The sequence below is a fragment of the Sebastes umbrosus genome, chromosome 5, assembly GCF_015220745.1.
Source record: "Sebastes umbrosus isolate fSebUmb1 chromosome 5, fSebUmb1.pri, whole genome shotgun sequence".
NCBI classification, from domain to species: Eukaryota; Metazoa; Chordata; class Actinopteri; order Perciformes; family Sebastidae; genus Sebastes; species Sebastes umbrosus.
In genome coordinates this window covers 19109277-19125832 of record NC_051273.1, presented here as the reverse complement: position 1 = coordinate 19125832, position 16556 = coordinate 19109277, and the positions used below count along the sequence as shown (strand labels likewise).

Here is a 16556-nt window from a genome sequence, read left to right as displayed (position 1 = left end):
TAATTCATTTATATGTATAAATGTAATTCATGAAATTAACTCTGCTTATTTAATGGTGCAGTAATATTGTTATTGGGGTGGAGGGGCATCTATCTATCTTGATGGACAAGTGTTATTTTATTTAAAAAAAAAAAAAAAATCCATAAATGGTATAAATAAATAAATAAGTGGAATAATACAAAAATATAAGCAACAAATGAAAAAAAAGGAGACCCTTTTTAATCTATATAGAAAAAATGGATACAGCTGACATTGAAGTTTTAAACTGCTGACCCCATATTACATATGATTCACAATTTATACTAATCTTTTTTTAATAGACAATACATTTTATTTATTATAATTTTTAATTTACTTCTAATTTATTTCCTTTCCCTTTTTTTTGTTTTGTATGTGTTTAATTTATGTTGCTATCGGATTTAATTCATTTAAATGTATAAATGTAATTCATGAAATTAACTCTGCTTATTTAATGGTGCAGTAATATTGTTATGGGGGGTGTGGGAGGGCATCTATCTATCTTGATGGATAAGTGTTATTTTATTTAAAAAAAAAAAAAAATCCATAAATGGTATAAATAAATAAATAAGTGGAATAATACAAAATACAAGCAACAAATGGAAAAAAGGAGACCCTTTTTAATCTATATAGAAAAAATGGATACAACTGACATTGAAGTTTTAAACTGCTGACCCCATATTACATATGATTCACAATTTATACTTAGTTTTTTTAAATAGATAATAAATTTTTTTTGTTTATTTATTATAATTTTTAATTTACTTCTAATTTATTTCCTTTTTTTTGTTTTGTATGTGTTTAATTTATGTTGCTATCGGATTTAATTCATTTAAATGTATAAATGTAATTCATGAAATTAACTCTGCTTATTTAATGGTGCAGTAATATTGTTATGGGGGGTGTGGGAGGGCATCTATCTATCTTGATGGACAAGTGTTATTTTATTTAAAAAAAAAAAAAAAAATCCATAAATGGTATAAATAAATAAATAAGTGGAATAATAAAAAAATATAAGCAACAAATGGAAAAAAATAAAATAAAAGTCGGACACATTACGGTGGTACACCAGCGCCCTCTGCTGTGTTACACCATCAACTGTTCCTGTCAAACTACAAACCCTCCAAATCAAACCCAAAGCAGCGAAGACAAACAGGAAGTGATTCAAATCTTCTCAGTAGTTTCTCTCTCCTCTGTCTTTTCTTCTTTAAGGTGGGAGACACACACGACACAGACTCGACCCGCACGGCGGCCCCGCGTTGTAGAGACCGGTCTGCGTAGTTTTCTGTCGTGTTTGCTGAGTTTAGTTAACTGTTAACTTTCCGGTGCGGCTGGTCGCTCCAGTCTGTCTTCATTCATTCAGGTCGAAAAGCTGGATTGTGATTGTGTGTCTGCAGCTCGTGTTGCTGCTCAGGTGAACTGCTAGTTCAGGCTACTCATTAGCCACATTGAGTCCAGGTGGTCACCGAAGTTTTACCTCTCTGAAACACACAACAAAAAGGTCCGACCCCAGAGGTGAACAGATGTTTTTAATAATGTTTTAATGCCACTAAATGAAGTGTTTTCTTTTAACTTCCGTTATGTTTCCAGATGGCTTCTTCAGCGTGGCAAAGTGTCCTCTCTGTGCACCAGAGGATAGTAGAAAATGGAGGTAAGAAGAAGATGATTTCTCTGTTTTTACAGTCCAGTGTTTAGACAATAAGTGTCTGTGTGGGGGAGAGATGCAGATGTTGCTCCCACAGCTTGTCTTCACAATAGCTGCTTTGTGGCTTGTCACAAGATTAGCCACCATGACACTTTTACAATGAATCTGTTACAGTGCTGGGCATACAATAATACTAATGTTAGTTATTGTTATAATAATAATAATAGGATTAGGAGGATAGGGAGGGGCCTGTCTTTGTCAGACAAAACCTTTTTATCTATTTTATTTAATTTATAAATATTTAATGCTTTTTAAATCAGGATTTGGTTTTTATACTCACACTACAAGACATACTGTAAAAAGTTATCTTGTTACAGTGGTGGACATATATTTTTTTTATTTATTTAATTTATAAATATTTAATGCTGTTACTGTAAAAAGCTATATTATCTTGTTACAGTGGTGGACATACTGTATGAGTGGGAAGAAAAGGGAACCAAACACAGGGAGGAACCTTTCATTGTTAGATGAAAACTAGCTTTTAGTTTTTCCTTAAATTTATAAATACTTTATTTTGACTTCATTCACAAAACTGCAAGTCATCTGAGATTAGCCACCATGACAGTGTTACAATGATCTTATTACAGTGGTGGGCATACAATAATATTAATTATATTATTATAGGATTGGGAGGAACCTTTCATTGTTAGATGAAAACTTCCTTTTTATTTTATTTTATTTATAAATATTGAATGCTATTACTGTAAAGACATTATACTATCTCGTTACAGTGGTGGGCATACAATAATAATAATTATTATTATAATAATAGGATTGGGAGGAACAGGGACCCAAACACAGGGAGGACCCTGTCATTGTCAGACAAAAACTTCCTTTTTATTTAATTTAATTTATAAATATTTAATGCTATTACTGTAAAAAAAACATTATCTTTTTACAGCGGTGGGCATACAATAATAATCATAATAATAATAATTATTATGATTATTATGATTATTATAATAATAGGATTAGGAGGAACCCAAACATAGGGAGGACCCTTTCATTGTTAGACAAAAACTTATTTTTTATTTTATTTCATTTATAAATATTTAATGCTAATTTGCAATCAGGATTTGGTTTATACTCACAAATAGGGAGGGACCATTCATTGTCAGACAAAAACTAGCTTTTAGTTTTTCCTCAAATTTGTAAATACTTTTATTTTGACTTCATTCACAAAAGTACAGGTCATCTGAGATTAGCCACCATGAAACTTTTACAATGATCCTGTTACAGTGGTGGGCAAATTATAATAATAATAGGATTAGGAGGATAAAGGACCCAAACACAGGGAGGACCCTGTCATTGTTAGATGAAAACTTCCTTTTTATTTTATTTTATTTATAAATATTTAATGCTAATTTGAATTAGGATTTGGTTTATACTCACAAAGCTGCCCACACTACAGGTTATTATATATGATCTTGTTATAGTGGTGGACATATAATACAACTTTTAGTTTTTCCTCAAATCGTTAAATGTTTTTTTTTTTACTTGTTTTACATTCACAAAACTGCAGGTCATCTGAGATTAGCCACCATGCCACTTTTAAAAATGATCTTGTTACAGTGGTGGGCATACAATAATACTAGTTATTATCAGGATTTGGTTTATACTCATAAAACTGCACACACTACAGGTCATCTGAGCTGAACAAGAACAAGACAAACTGTAAAAAGTTATATTATCTTGTTACAGTGGTGGGCATACAATAATATTGGTTATTATAATAATAATAATAGGAGTAGGAGGAACAGGGACCCAAACATAGGGTGGACCCTGTCATTGTTACACAAAAACTTCCTTTTTATTTAATTTAATTTATAAATATTTAATGGTATTTGCATTGTGCTAGACAAAAACTAGCTTTTTATTTAATTTAATTTATAAATATGTAATGCTATTTGCATTGTGCTAGACGAAAACTAGCTTTTTATTTAATTTAATTTATAAATATGTAATGCTATTTGCATTGTGCTAGACAAAAACTAGCTCAAATTGTTAAATGTTTTATTTTGACTTGGTTTACATTCACAAAAGTACAGGTCATCTGAGATTAGCCACAATGACACTTTTACAATGATCTTGTTACAGTGGTGGGCATATTATAATAATAATAGTTATTATTATTATTATTATTATTATTATTATTATAATAATAGGAAGAGGAGGAACAGGAACCCAAGCACAGGGAGGACCCTGTCATTGTTAGACGAAAACTTCATTTTTATTTAATTTAATTTATAAATATTTAATGCTATTACTGTAAAAAGTGATATTATCTTGTTACAGTGGTGGGCATACAATAATCATTATTATTATTATTATAGGATTAGGAGGAACAGGGACCCAAACATAGGGAGGACCCTTTCATTGTCAGACGAATACTTTTTATTTAATTTAATTTATAAATATTTAAAGCTAATTTGAATCAGGATTTGGTTTATACTCGCACTACAGGTCATCTGCACTGAACAAGACAAACTATAAAAAGTTAAATTATCTTGTTACAGTGGTGGACATACTGTATATTCACAAAACTGCAGGTCATCTGAGATTAGCCACCATGACACTTTTAAAATTATCTTGTTACAGTGGTGGGCATATTATAATAATAATAGTTATTATTATTATTATAATAATAATAGGATTAGGAGGAACAGGAACCCAAACATAGGGAGGAACCTTTCATTGTCAGACGATAACTTCCTTTTTGTATTAAATATTTAAATATATTTAATGCTAATTTGAATCAGGATTTGGTTTATACTCATAAAACTGCACACATTACAGTTCATCTGAGCTGAACAGGAACAAGACAAACTGTTATATTATCTTGTTACAGTGGTGGACAATAGGAGTGTGAAGAACAGGGACCCACACACAGGGAGGAACCTTTCATTGTCAGACACAAACTAGCTTTTAGTTTTTCCTCAAATTTATAAATACTTTATTTTGACTTGGTTTGCATTCACAAAACTGCAGGTCATCTGAACTCAACAGGAACAAGACAAACTGTAATATTATCTTGTTACAGTGGTGGACATATAATAATAATTATTATTATAATAATAATAGGATTGGGAGGAACAGGGACCCAAACATAGGGAGGACCCTGTCTTTGTTACACAAAAACTTCCTTTTTAACATATTATAATGCTTTTTGAATCAGGATTTGGTTTACACTCATAAAACTGCACACACTACAGGTCATCTGAGCTGAACAAGAACAAGACAAACTATAAAAAGTGATATTATCTTGTTACAGTGGTGGATATACACCCATCAGCCATAACATTAGGTCAGCATGGGGCACCCGGACCGGTCTGCGGCTACGCAGCCCCATACGCAACAAACTGCGATGCACTGTGTGTTCTGACACCTTTCTATCGGAAACCAGCAGTAATTTTTTCAGCAATTTGAGCTCCAGTAGCTCTTCTATTGGATCGCACAACACAGGCCAGCCTTCGCTCCCCACGTGCATCAATGGGCCTCGGGTCTGACCCTGTCGACGGTTTAACCGGTTTTCCTTCCTCGGACCACTTTTGGTAGGTCCTGACCACTTCAGACCGGGAACATCCCACATGCAGTTCTAGAGATGCTCTGATCCAGTCGTCTAGCCATCACTATTTGGCCCTCAAAGTCAAAGTCGCTCACATCCTTACGCTTTCCCATGTTTTTGGCTTCCAACACAGAGTTCAAAGTTCAAAATGTTTACTTGCTGTCTAATATATCCCCCCCCCACTGCCACGTGCCATTATAACGAGATAATCCACGTTATTCACGTCACCTGTCAGAGGTCTTCATGTTATGGCTGGTCGGTGTATAGGAGTGGGAAGAGCAGGAACCCAAACACAGGGAGGAACCTTTCATTGTCAGACAAAAAATAGCTTTTAGTTTTTCATCAAATTTATAAATGTTTTATTTTGACTTCACAAAACTATAGGTTATCTGAGCTTAGCCACCATGACACTTTTAAAATGATATTATCTTGTTACAGCGGTGGGCATATAGGACACTACAGTTCATCTGAGCTGAACAGGAACAAGACAAACTGTAATATTATGTTATTACAGTGGTGGACATATAGGAGTGGGAAGAACTCAGGGAGGAACCTTTCATTGTCAGACACAAACTAGCTTTTAGTTTTTCCTCAAATGTATCAATACTTTATTTTGACTTGGTTTGCATTCACAAAACTGCAGGTCATCTGAACTCAACAGTAGCAGCATCTTGTTCTTAATGCAGACAGAACAACATTTATGTTCTTTACCACTTCAAGAACAACAAGATCAGCACTGTCTGAGAACATTGTAACGAGAAATAGTCAACTAATTGAGTTGGTATGTACTTTGAAATATCTAGGATTCTTAATTGATGACCGCTTGTCGACTCAGTCATCGGTATGTGTTTGACTACAAAAGCATTCTGGGTGTAATTCCTTCTTACTTGTCCTCCTCTCTTTTAAAAAGGAAACATGGAAGTCATTATCTTTGTTCTATGGACATTTTGCAATTTGCTGTTCCCAAAGTACGAACTGAATTGGGAAAGAAAGCTTTTAGGTTTTTGGCAGCTAATGCTTTACAATCTGCTCTTAAACTTCAAAACGTAGTTTACCTTGAATGAGTTTAAAGGTCTGGTGTAATCGCTGCAGTCCAAGGTCGTCTGTTTAAGTGTTTTTTTATGAGCAAGTTGTAATGTTGTTAATTTATGTGTTACTATCTTGGCCAGGTCTCCCTTGTAAAAGAGATCTTTGATCTCAATGGGAGTAATCTGGTTAGATTAAGGCTAATAATAATAATAATAAAAATAACAGGAACAAGACAAACTGTGATATTATCTTGTTACAGTGGTGGACATATAGGAGTGGGAAGAACAGGGACCCAAACACAGGGAGGAACCTTTCATTGTCAGACACAAAAACTGGCTCTTATTTTTTCTTCACATTTACAAATGCTTTTATTTTGACTTGGTTTACATTCACAAAGCTGCAGGTCATCTCACCTGAACAGGAACAAGACAAACTGTAAAAACATTTCCTGTGCAGACTAAATAAAAAATCAGTGCAGCTCTTTAAATGTGTAATCCTAGCCAGAGATGTGTCCTGTAATATATTTATTAATTTGACATGCAATAGATGTTGTGTGTAACACCATAACGAAAATACAACAAAATAGAAGTGATGCTTATAATGTGAAACATATGAGGAGAATTGTATGAATTAATTATGAACCATTTGTAGATAGTCTCCTGACACAGAGCTCTATTATGTTCCAGACAAGAGGACGGACGCGTGGCTGTTTGTCTACTCCCCCGTCCCAGTGGCACTCATCTTCCTGGGGTACCTCTTGGTGGTCTGGGCCGGCCCTCGACTGATGAAACACAAAGAACCCTTTGACCTCAAAGGCGTCCTCATTGTTTACAACTTTGCCATGGTCGGCCTGTCTGCCTACATGTTCTATGAGGTGTGTTGTTTGTTCTGTTTTAATAAGGGAAGCAGGTCAACAGTGAACACAGAGAGTTCAGTTTTACAGCTTTTAGCTGATGCTTCCTCTTAGGAATTTCTGTTTTAACGATACAAGTGGTTATGTTAGTGGTGTATTATTTAACGTAATTGTATGTGTACTTTACCAGTTCCTGGTCACATCCTGGCTCTCGAACTACAGCCTCCTCTGTCAGCCTGTAGATTACAGCACCAGCCCGCTGGCAGTGAGGGTAAGCAAGTGTCTTTGTGACAAATTGTGTCTTTCACAAGCTATAAGTGGAACATAATTTACAGATAGAATGAATAATATGTAAAACTCACATTTCTCCATTGTGTCCTTCCTTCAGATGGCCGGAGCCTGCTGGTGGTTCTTCTTCTCCAAGGTCATAGAGCTCAGTGACACGGTGCGTATTTGTTCAAATGTTTGCAGTCATCAGTGAAATTCAGAGTTGAAACTGTAACAATCTCCTCTCTCTTATGATTAGCTCTTCTTCATCCTGAGGAAGAAGAACAACCAGCTGACGGTCCTTCACATTTTTCACCACGGCCCCTTGATGTTCAACTGGTGGGCGGGAATCAAATTTGTGGCCGGCGGACAATGTAAGTCAATCATTTTAGTCTTTTACTGTAAGTGCTAGAATGATATTTAAAGATCATGACATTGTGGATGGAGATTTTCACTTAAGGGGACTGTTAGTAACTTTCTAAGCGTATAAATGTAGCGGGTCGGCACACATGCGCGCTCGCATATGCGCGCTCGCATATGCGCGCTCGCATATGCGCGCTCGCATATGCGCGCTCGCGTGTGGCCGCTGTCTCATCTCCTCTGCCTGCTCGCCTTCACTCAGACAGCGCGCACGTTCTCGCGTACTCGCTCCACCTCTAGACGTGAACGCGCTCACTCCACACTGCAGAAGAGTTAGTTTAGCTCTGAGAATATCTAGTGAACATACAGAGGACGTTTGTGCAGAAATAAATGCTGCAGCTCCTCCAGACCAACAGAGGTTTCCCGTGTCTTGTGAAGTGACGGAGCTCCTCCACGTGTTACTTTGTCGTCTCATTACCGACCGGGTGCCGGTGTCTCCCTGCGGCTGCCGGCTGCGGTCGGGAGGCGATAACGTAACTCGTTGAGGAGCCCCGCTGCCTGCGCTGAGGCAGGAAAAGCCAACACTAGGATCAGCAGTGATTCATGGAGAGACCTTTGTTTGGTCAGCTAACATTACTGCCAAGCAGGTGAAATATAGAGTGATATTGTGCTTTTAGCTGACGTGTGTGGCGTCACTGTTTTGAGCGATGCTCGTCCATGTCTATTTAGAGCGAGCAAGCGCGAGCTCGACGCTGACTTTCGTTGATTTCAAGGCCACAGGTGTCACTGTTAACAAACATTTCTGAAAGTTACAAATAGTCCCTTTAAGGGGACTGTTTGTAAGAATAAAAAATGCGTCTTCTCTATCATCTTTGTGTTCAAATGCTATCTGGTCCATTGGATACATGTTGTTTCATGAATGCAAGTAACAAGAGCTTAATTATGCTCTCTAATGTCCCTGAAATGCTTCCACAGCTAAACTTGAACACTTACAAAAAATTCTTGGCAACCTGAGTGTCTTTTTTACATCATTCTACTGCGTGTCTGCAGCCTCACAAGTTGAAACTTGCAGCAGTACATTCTTAATTCACTCACTGCCAGTACTTGCATTTAATACGAAGATCATGTCTGTGTATTAAGCACATTTATGTCTTTATAAAACTCTTTATAAATGTGCATGACAACTTAAAACAAAGTTTATGAAGGAATATAAGTGGTGGATATGATATATTATAAGTTGAACATTCATAATGTTTTATACCTGCATGCCAAAGTGACAACGGTGTACTATCGACATTTTTTTCAAGGCATTTTTTGACATACTATACTATGCCTTTTTTGGAAATACTATACAATGCTGAAATATCCCATGAATAAATCATACTATATGACTTTTTATGAAATACTATGACTTTCTCATGATATTTTTCGACTTTTTTTCCCAACATACTATACTAGCACTTTTTTTTACTTTTTTCAACATACTACGCTATGACTTTTTTTCTGACATACTATACTATGACTTTTTTTTTCTTTTTTTTTTACTTTTTTTCAACATATTATACTTTGATATTTTTTACTCTTTTTTTTTACGACATACTATACTGGAACTTTTTTTTTTTTACTTTTTCTATGACTTTTTTTTCAACATACTATAAGATGACTTTTTTTCGACAAACTATACTATGATTTATTCATGGGATATTTCAGCATACTATAATATGACTTTTTATGAAATACTATGACTTTTTCATGATATTTTTCGACATACTATACTATGACTTTTTTTTTTTCATACTATACTATGACTTTTTTTTACGTACTAAACTATGACTTTTTTTTTTACATACTATACTATGACTTTTTTTTACGTACTAAACTATGACTTTTTTTTGGACATACTATACTATTATTTATTCATGGGATATTTCAGCATACTATATGACCTTTTATGAAATACCACGACTTTATATTTTTCGACATACTTTACTATGACTTTTGAGACATACTGTACTGACTTTTCTTCATATTTTTTGGCACACTATACTATGACTTTTTTTCATTACTTTTTTTGACACTTTTTGTACTATGACTTTTTTACTCTTTTCGACATACTATATTATGATTTATTCATGGGATATTTCAGCATACTATAATGACTTTTTATGAAATACTATGACTTTCATGACATTTTTCGACATACTATACTATGTCTTTTGCGTCATACTGTACTGACTTTTCTTCATATTTTTCGACATTATATACTATGACTTTTTATTCGAGATACTATACCATGACTTTTTTTTCGACATACCATAGTATGACTTTTTTAAACTTTTTTCGACATACTATACTATGAAATTTTTTTTCATTTTTTGACATATTATACTATATTTTTTTTTACTCTTTTTTTAACATACTATACTATGACTTTTTTTAACATACTATACTATGACTTTTTTTCTGACATACTATACTACGACTTTTTTTTTCTTTTTTTTTTTTTCTTTTTTTCGACATATTATACTTTGATATTTTTTACTCTTTTTTTTTACGACATACTATACTGGGACTTTTTTTTTTTTACTTTTTCTATGACTTTTTTTTCAACATACTATAAGATGACTTTTTTTCGACAAACTATACTATGATTTATTCATGGGATATTTCAGCATACTATAATATGACTTTTTATGAAATACTATGACTTTTTCATGATATTTTTCGACATACTATACTATGACTTTTTTTTTTACATACTATACTATGACTTTTTTTCAATATACTATACTATGACTTTTTTTTACGTACTAAACTATGACTTTTTTTTGACATACTATACTATTATTTATTCATGGGATATTTCAGCATACTATATGACCTTTTATGAAATACCACTTTATATTTTTTGACATACTTTACTATGACTTTTGAGACATACTGTACTGACTTTTCTTCATATTTTTTGGCACACTATACTATGACTTTTTTTCATTACTTTTTTGACACTTTTTTTGTACTATGACTTTTTTACTCTTTTCGACATACTATATTATGATTTATTCATGGGATATTTCAGCATACTATAATGACTTTTTATGAAATACTATGACTTTCATGACATTTTTCGACATACTATACTATGTCTTTTGCGTCATACTGTACTGACTTTTCTTCATATTTTTCGACATTATATACTATGACTTTTTATTCGAGATACTATACTATGACTTTTTTTTCGACATACCATAGTATGACTTTTTTAAACTTTTTTCGACATAATATACTATGACATTTTTTTTCATTTTTCGACATATTATACTATATTTTTTTTTACTCTTTTTTTTAACATACTATACTATGACTTTTTTTCCCATTTCTTTTTTTCGACATGGTATACTATGACTTTTTTACTCTTTTTTTTGACATACTATACTATGACTTTTCGACATACTTTACTAAAAAATGTTTCGACCTACTATAATACTATGACTTCTTTTAGTCTTTTATCAACATACTATACCATGACTTTTTTGGAAAAACTTTCTTCGATGTGCTCACGATGCATTATAGACATGACCTGTAACTTTGCCACTCTTGAGTGTTTTTACATCCATTCGTTTATCCTGCAGCTTTCTTCATCTGCCTGCTCAACACCTTTGTACACTTCGTGATGTATTCCTACTACGGCCTGGCTGCGATCGGTCCTCACATGCAGAAGTACCTGTGGTGGAAGAGATACCTCACATCTCTGCAGCTGGTGAGTGGCCTCCTGCTCTGTATGAGAATAATTGTGACTGTACATACAATATGTTTATGAAGTGATCTGAACCTTTCCCCAAATGCCTCTCCAGGTGCAGCTTCTGATGTTCCTCGTGCACTCGGGCTACAACCTGTTCACAGAGTGCGACTTCCCCGACTCCATGAACATGTTGGTGTTTACTTACTGCGTCACCCTCATGATCCTCTTCAGTAACTTCTATTATCAGAGCTACCTCAACAAGAAGAAGCAGAAATAAGACGCACACAAACACACTGAGCTTGAATGATTTTTTTCCCCCTGTCTGTAGTACTCACTAGTGTCCAGTAGAGGGCACAACACGGCCACTGTCTGAACATTTCTCATGGTGCTCAAGTGTGAGACTTGAACATTGAATATTTTACAGACATGTACGACCAATGTGAACCATTTGCGTTCTCTCTGCGTTTTTTTGTATTTTAGTGTCACATACATGTCAAAAAAAGACGTGATCATTCAATTATTATTTATTTCTTAAATTGAGAAATGACAAACATTCAAATGATTGCTGTAAACAAACTGTACATTTTATACATATAATAATAAAGTAGGTTTTTCTGCAGAGAAATCCAAAAAGCCCCCCCCCCCTTCCCAAAGAAAACACTCAAACAAAATACAGAAATGCAAACACTTTTTCCACTGCTAAAACACGGCAAAATGATATATTCTTTTCTACACTTCAGTCTAAAATAGATTGAAAGTTGTAGATTAGAGGGAGAAAAAAACATGGAGAGGAGGGAGACAACATTTCATTTCTATTCAGGAGTTTGTAGTGTTTAAAGTTTTCTATTAATGCTGAAAAACCTGCATGTGTACATGATGAGTTCTTGACCAAAAAATGTGTTTGAGTCTAACAAATGTGGATCCCTTCAATGATGTAATGTCTTTGATTTGTGTCTTCGTGGCATTCCTTCATTTAAAGTGAGTAAAAAATTGAAAGAGCAAGAAACAGGTCTTTGTCTATTTCCTTATGATGAATGTACGACAAGGGAATTACTTTTTGGTTAAACTAGTTGCAACGGGAAGAGATGTGCAACAAGTGCATCTTGACCATTCATAGAGTGTCAGGTAAGTCACACTGCAGTACATGTCTGTTTCATCTTGCTGGTTTCACATCCATCTGGCAGCTAAGTAGGTCAGAATAAGATATAAATTGTAAATAAAGTAAACGGGGAGAAGAGGGGATCCGAGTGTGAGAACATGAAGGACTGTAGAGTAGGTGTGGTGAAGCGTGCCCTGCTCCAGTGTTGCTCTATGTCTCCGTGTAGACGGAGGACATGTGGCTCAGGCTGCGGTCAAAGTTGCCCACCTGGAAGAAAATGCTCTCCTCTGGGCTGGAGGAGAACTGGCACCCTACCCCGCCTTGAAGCTCCTGGGTCAGGTTGAAGCCTGGAACAGACATGATAAAGAGTAGTTAGTTTAAAAATGTTGATGAAATCATTCAGGTGAACTTACGGTAAGGTCTAAGTGTCCTCACCTGCAGTGCCATTGTTGCTAGTTGACATGTGGAAGCCATTGTGCTGATGGGAAGTGTAGGCGTGAGAATCTCCTGGGACGTGGACACCACCGACCGTCTGCTCCATCCTGTAGGAGTCTCCGAAATGAAAGCAGCTCTGAAAGCTGCCTTGGAATTCTGGGAAATGAGGGCGGATGTTGAGGAGAAAGAAAGAAAAATAGAAGCCAGACTTGATCGAGTGCCACCAGTGTCTATGGGTGATTGTTTCCAAGGTCAGTAAGCGTCCGCTCCATCCGGATGAAACTTAATGTGGATCTCAAATTATGACAATGCTATATCTGTGCTCGTGCTAACTGCGCCAGCCCCTTAGTATACAACATTTATCCCAATCGTCTCAGTTTGTACCCAGAATGGACCGCAGGAGTCACGATAATGGGAAAGCAGCCTTGCCTGGAGCGCTTTTACGCAACTTCCTGACCACAGCGTGGTTAGAGAGACGTCCATGTGTAGATCTTTACAGGGAAAACAGTGTTTAAGGCATTAGGAAAAGGCTCTGGAGTGACAGCTGAGCCTGCCATGTTAGGGCGCTGAAAGACAGCTGAATACATGAGCCAGCATTTCGTTGGCTAATTCAGCTCAGGGAAAAGGCTTCCGGCGTGTGGTTTTACCCACTCCGTCTCTACGACTCTAATCTCTCTCTGTCCTAAAAATGCTCTGACGGAGCCACAGGGCAGTATCGCTGCTCTAAGGGACGACTTCCTGTCTTTGAGGCCTTTCATGTGGGTGTTTGAAAAAGGACACAGGGGTATTCTTATGTAAATTCCCTCACAGGAAGTTGTACAAAAGTAATACTAAAGCTACATGTTACTGAATCACCTGCTATGGCAAAAAATTCAGGATATTAAATTGAAACGCCAATGAACGTTTTCAAATTCAAGCCAAAACAGATTTCCTGAAACAAGTTACGTTCAGCCAGATGTCTTTGGGTCAGCCTTACCGTCGTTGGCAGACTGATGGTGGTGATAGTGAGAGTAGGGCTTGTGGTGAGGGTGGACATGCTGTTTCTCCAGAGGAGGAGGAGGCGTCCCTGTCCCTTTCATCCCTGGAGACATGAGGGGACCTGACACCCTGGAGGAGACACAGAAAGGGTGGGGGAAATATACATTTAAATGTCCCGATCTGTTCAATCATTTCTAGACAGTCTCAATCATTTCTCAATAAAATGCTTCACGCATTGTGACATCCCAATCAAAGCAGGATCTACATGGCGGCCTACTAACCACATGATCTGACAAACCCAGCGGTGCAGTTGGTGATCCTAAACACACAGAAGAAGAAACATTCCAGGCGTGTGGAAACTTGGGCTCCCCACACGTAATCGTCCTCCTACCACATATTATGATCTAAAGTCAACAAACAGCGGAGTGTGCATTCAAGTGAAACCAACCCCCCCCCACACACACACACACATACATACACTGCCCAACATTGCAGTAAACCCAGGCTTTGTGGCCTAGAGAGAAAAAAGCACAATAGTGTTTACATTTATGACTTTTCAGTTTGCACATCAAGGAATTTTTAAACATTTGGAAAATAACATCATGCTTATTAGGAGGGAAAAAAAGTCATAGTATAGTATGTCGAAGAAAAAGTCATTGTGAAGTATGTTGGAAAAAATAAGTCATAGTATATAGTTTGTCAAAAAAAGTCATAGTATAGTATGTTGAAAAAAGTCATTGTGAAGTATGTTGAAAAAAAAAAGTCATATTGTAGTATGTTGAAAAAAGTCACAGTATAATTTGTTGAAAAAAGTAAAAAAAAAAAAGTCATGGTATAGTATGTTGAAAAAAGTAAAAAAAAAAAAAAAGGTCATAGTATAGTATGTCGAAAAAGTAAAAAAAAACTCAGAGTATAGTATGTAGAAAAAAGTTTAAAAAAGTCATAGTATAGTATGTCGAAAAAAGTCAGTGTAGTATGTCGAAAAAAAGAGTAAAAAAAAGCCATATTATAGTATGTTGAAAAAAGTAAAAAAAAAAAGTCACAGTATAGAATGTTGAAAAAAGTAAAAAAAAAAAAAAAGGCCATAGTATAGTTTGTCGAAAAAAGTTTAAAAAAGTCATAGTATAGTATGTCGAAAAAAAGTCATAGTGTAGTATGTCAGAAAAAAAGAGTAAAAAAAGCCATATTATAGTATGTTGAAAAAAGTCACAGTATAATTTGTCGAAAAAAAGTCACAGTATAGTATGTCGAAAAAAGTTTTAAAAAGTCATAGTATAGTATGTCAAAAAAAAGTCAGTGTAGTATGTCATAAAAAAGAGTAAAAAAAAGCCATATTATAGTATGTCGAAAAAAGTAAAAAAAACTCAGAGTATAGTATGACGAAAAAATGTCATAGTATAGTATGTGTAGTGAGTGTATGTCGAAAAAGTAAAAACAAAGTCATACTAAAGTATTTTGAAAAAAAAGTCATAGTATAGTATGTTGGAAAAGAAATGTCATAGTATAGTATGTAAAAAAAAAAAGTAAAAAAAAAGTCATTGTGTAGTATGTCGAAAAAAAGAGTAAAAGAAATGTCATAGTATAGTATGTTGAAAAAAGTAAAAAAAAAGTCATGGTATAGTATAGCGTATGTTGAAAAAAAAGTCATAGTATAGTATGTTGGAAAAAAAGTCAAAGTATGTTGAAAAAAGTAAAAAAAAAAAAAGTCACATTAAACTATGTGAAAAAAAGTCATAAAAAGTCATAGTATAGTATGTTGAATAAAGTCACAAAAAACACAGTATGTTGAAAAAAGTCATAGTACATCAGGAAAAGTAATGGAATAAGAGATTACAGAACATGGAATTTAAATTATATTTTTATTAGTTAAAAATGTTAAAATATATTAATTAAAAAAATTCAATGGCATGCAGTAATCGGATGTCCCCTATACTTGAGTTCACTTGATTTCTTTGATAGTTCATTTTATCTTTTGCATTTATATTTGATAATGCACACATATTTACATTTCATCTCTATTTTTATTTCTATTTTTCTTATAACTTCCGTTTCTTACATATTTTTATTTTATAATGGAACATCTGTTATTTCCTACTGGGGATCAATAAAGTATTTCTGATTCTGATATCACTTATTATACAGCGTTAAAGGCGTTTTTCTGTAAAACAGCGACCCCGGCGATGCATCAGTAAAAGTTCAGGCAGAGAGTGGTACTGCAGCACAGGAGACAGCAAGTCTTCCAAAACAAAACCCACAAAATTATAATAAATTCAGGTGAAGTTCTGTAAGAAGAAGTTGAGGGAAAAGATGTAAAAAAAAATCAGCATATTATGTCATAAAAAAGTCATAGTAGAGTATGTCGAAAAATGTAATGAAAGAAAAGTCATAATATAGAATGTTGAAAAATGTAATGACAAAAAATTTGAGTTGCTACATCCGCTAACTGAAGGTCCATCTGCCTTTGGGACATAAATCAAGCCTTAATTTTACCGGCATATCATACCG

The 16556-nt window shown here is 34.9% G+C and overlaps 2 protein-coding genes across 7 annotated transcripts in view; one reads left to right on the top strand and one right to left on the bottom strand.

Moving 5' to 3' along the window:
• The first annotated feature begins 1142 nt into the window (after nt 1-1142).
• On the top strand, nt 1143-12545 carry LOC119488232 (elongation of very long chain fatty acids protein 4-like). Its single transcript, XM_037769686.1, has 8 exons — nt 1143-1519; nt 1609-1669; nt 7004-7191; nt 7361-7441; nt 7559-7615; nt 7697-7811; nt 11430-11557; nt 11652-12545. Exons 2-8 carry the CDS (start codon nt 1609-1611, stop codon nt 11814-11816), a joined length of 795 nt encoding a protein of 264 aa, XP_037625614.1. The 5' UTR covers nt 1143-1519; the 3' UTR covers nt 11817-12545.
• The window catches only part of LOC119488229 (zinc finger protein GLIS1), an 85525-nt gene continuing 81076 nt past the window's right edge, over nt 12108-16556 (bottom strand). For all 6 annotated transcript variants that reach the window (XM_037769682.1, XM_037769677.1, XM_037769679.1 and 3 more), the window contains 3 exons: nt 14050-14180; nt 13074-13229; nt 12108-12985 (listed from right to left, as the gene is read on the bottom strand). In XM_037769682.1, coding sequence (XP_037625610.1) covers nt 12849-12985; nt 13074-13229; nt 14050-14180 — 424 coding nt within the window. In that variant the 3' untranslated portion in view covers nt 12108-12848. The remainder of the gene's footprint in view (nt 12986-13073; nt 13230-14049; nt 14181-16556) is intronic.

What these genes read in the sequence shown, in the direction of transcription:
- LOC119488232 (XM_037769686.1), top strand. Translation starts at nt 1,609, where the DNA reads ATGGCTTCTTCAGCGTGGCAAAGTGTCCTCTCTGTGCACCAGAGGATA. An exon ending in CTGCCTACATGTTCTATGAG is followed by an intron (nt 7,192 to 7,360) that starts GTGTGTTGTTTG and finishes GTACTTTACCAG; the next exon opens with TTCCTGGTCACATCCTGGCT. An exon ending in TCATAGAGCTCAGTGACACG is followed by an intron (nt 7,616 to 7,696) that starts GTGCGTATTTGT and finishes TCTTATGATTAG; the next exon opens with CTCTTCTTCATCCTGAGGAA.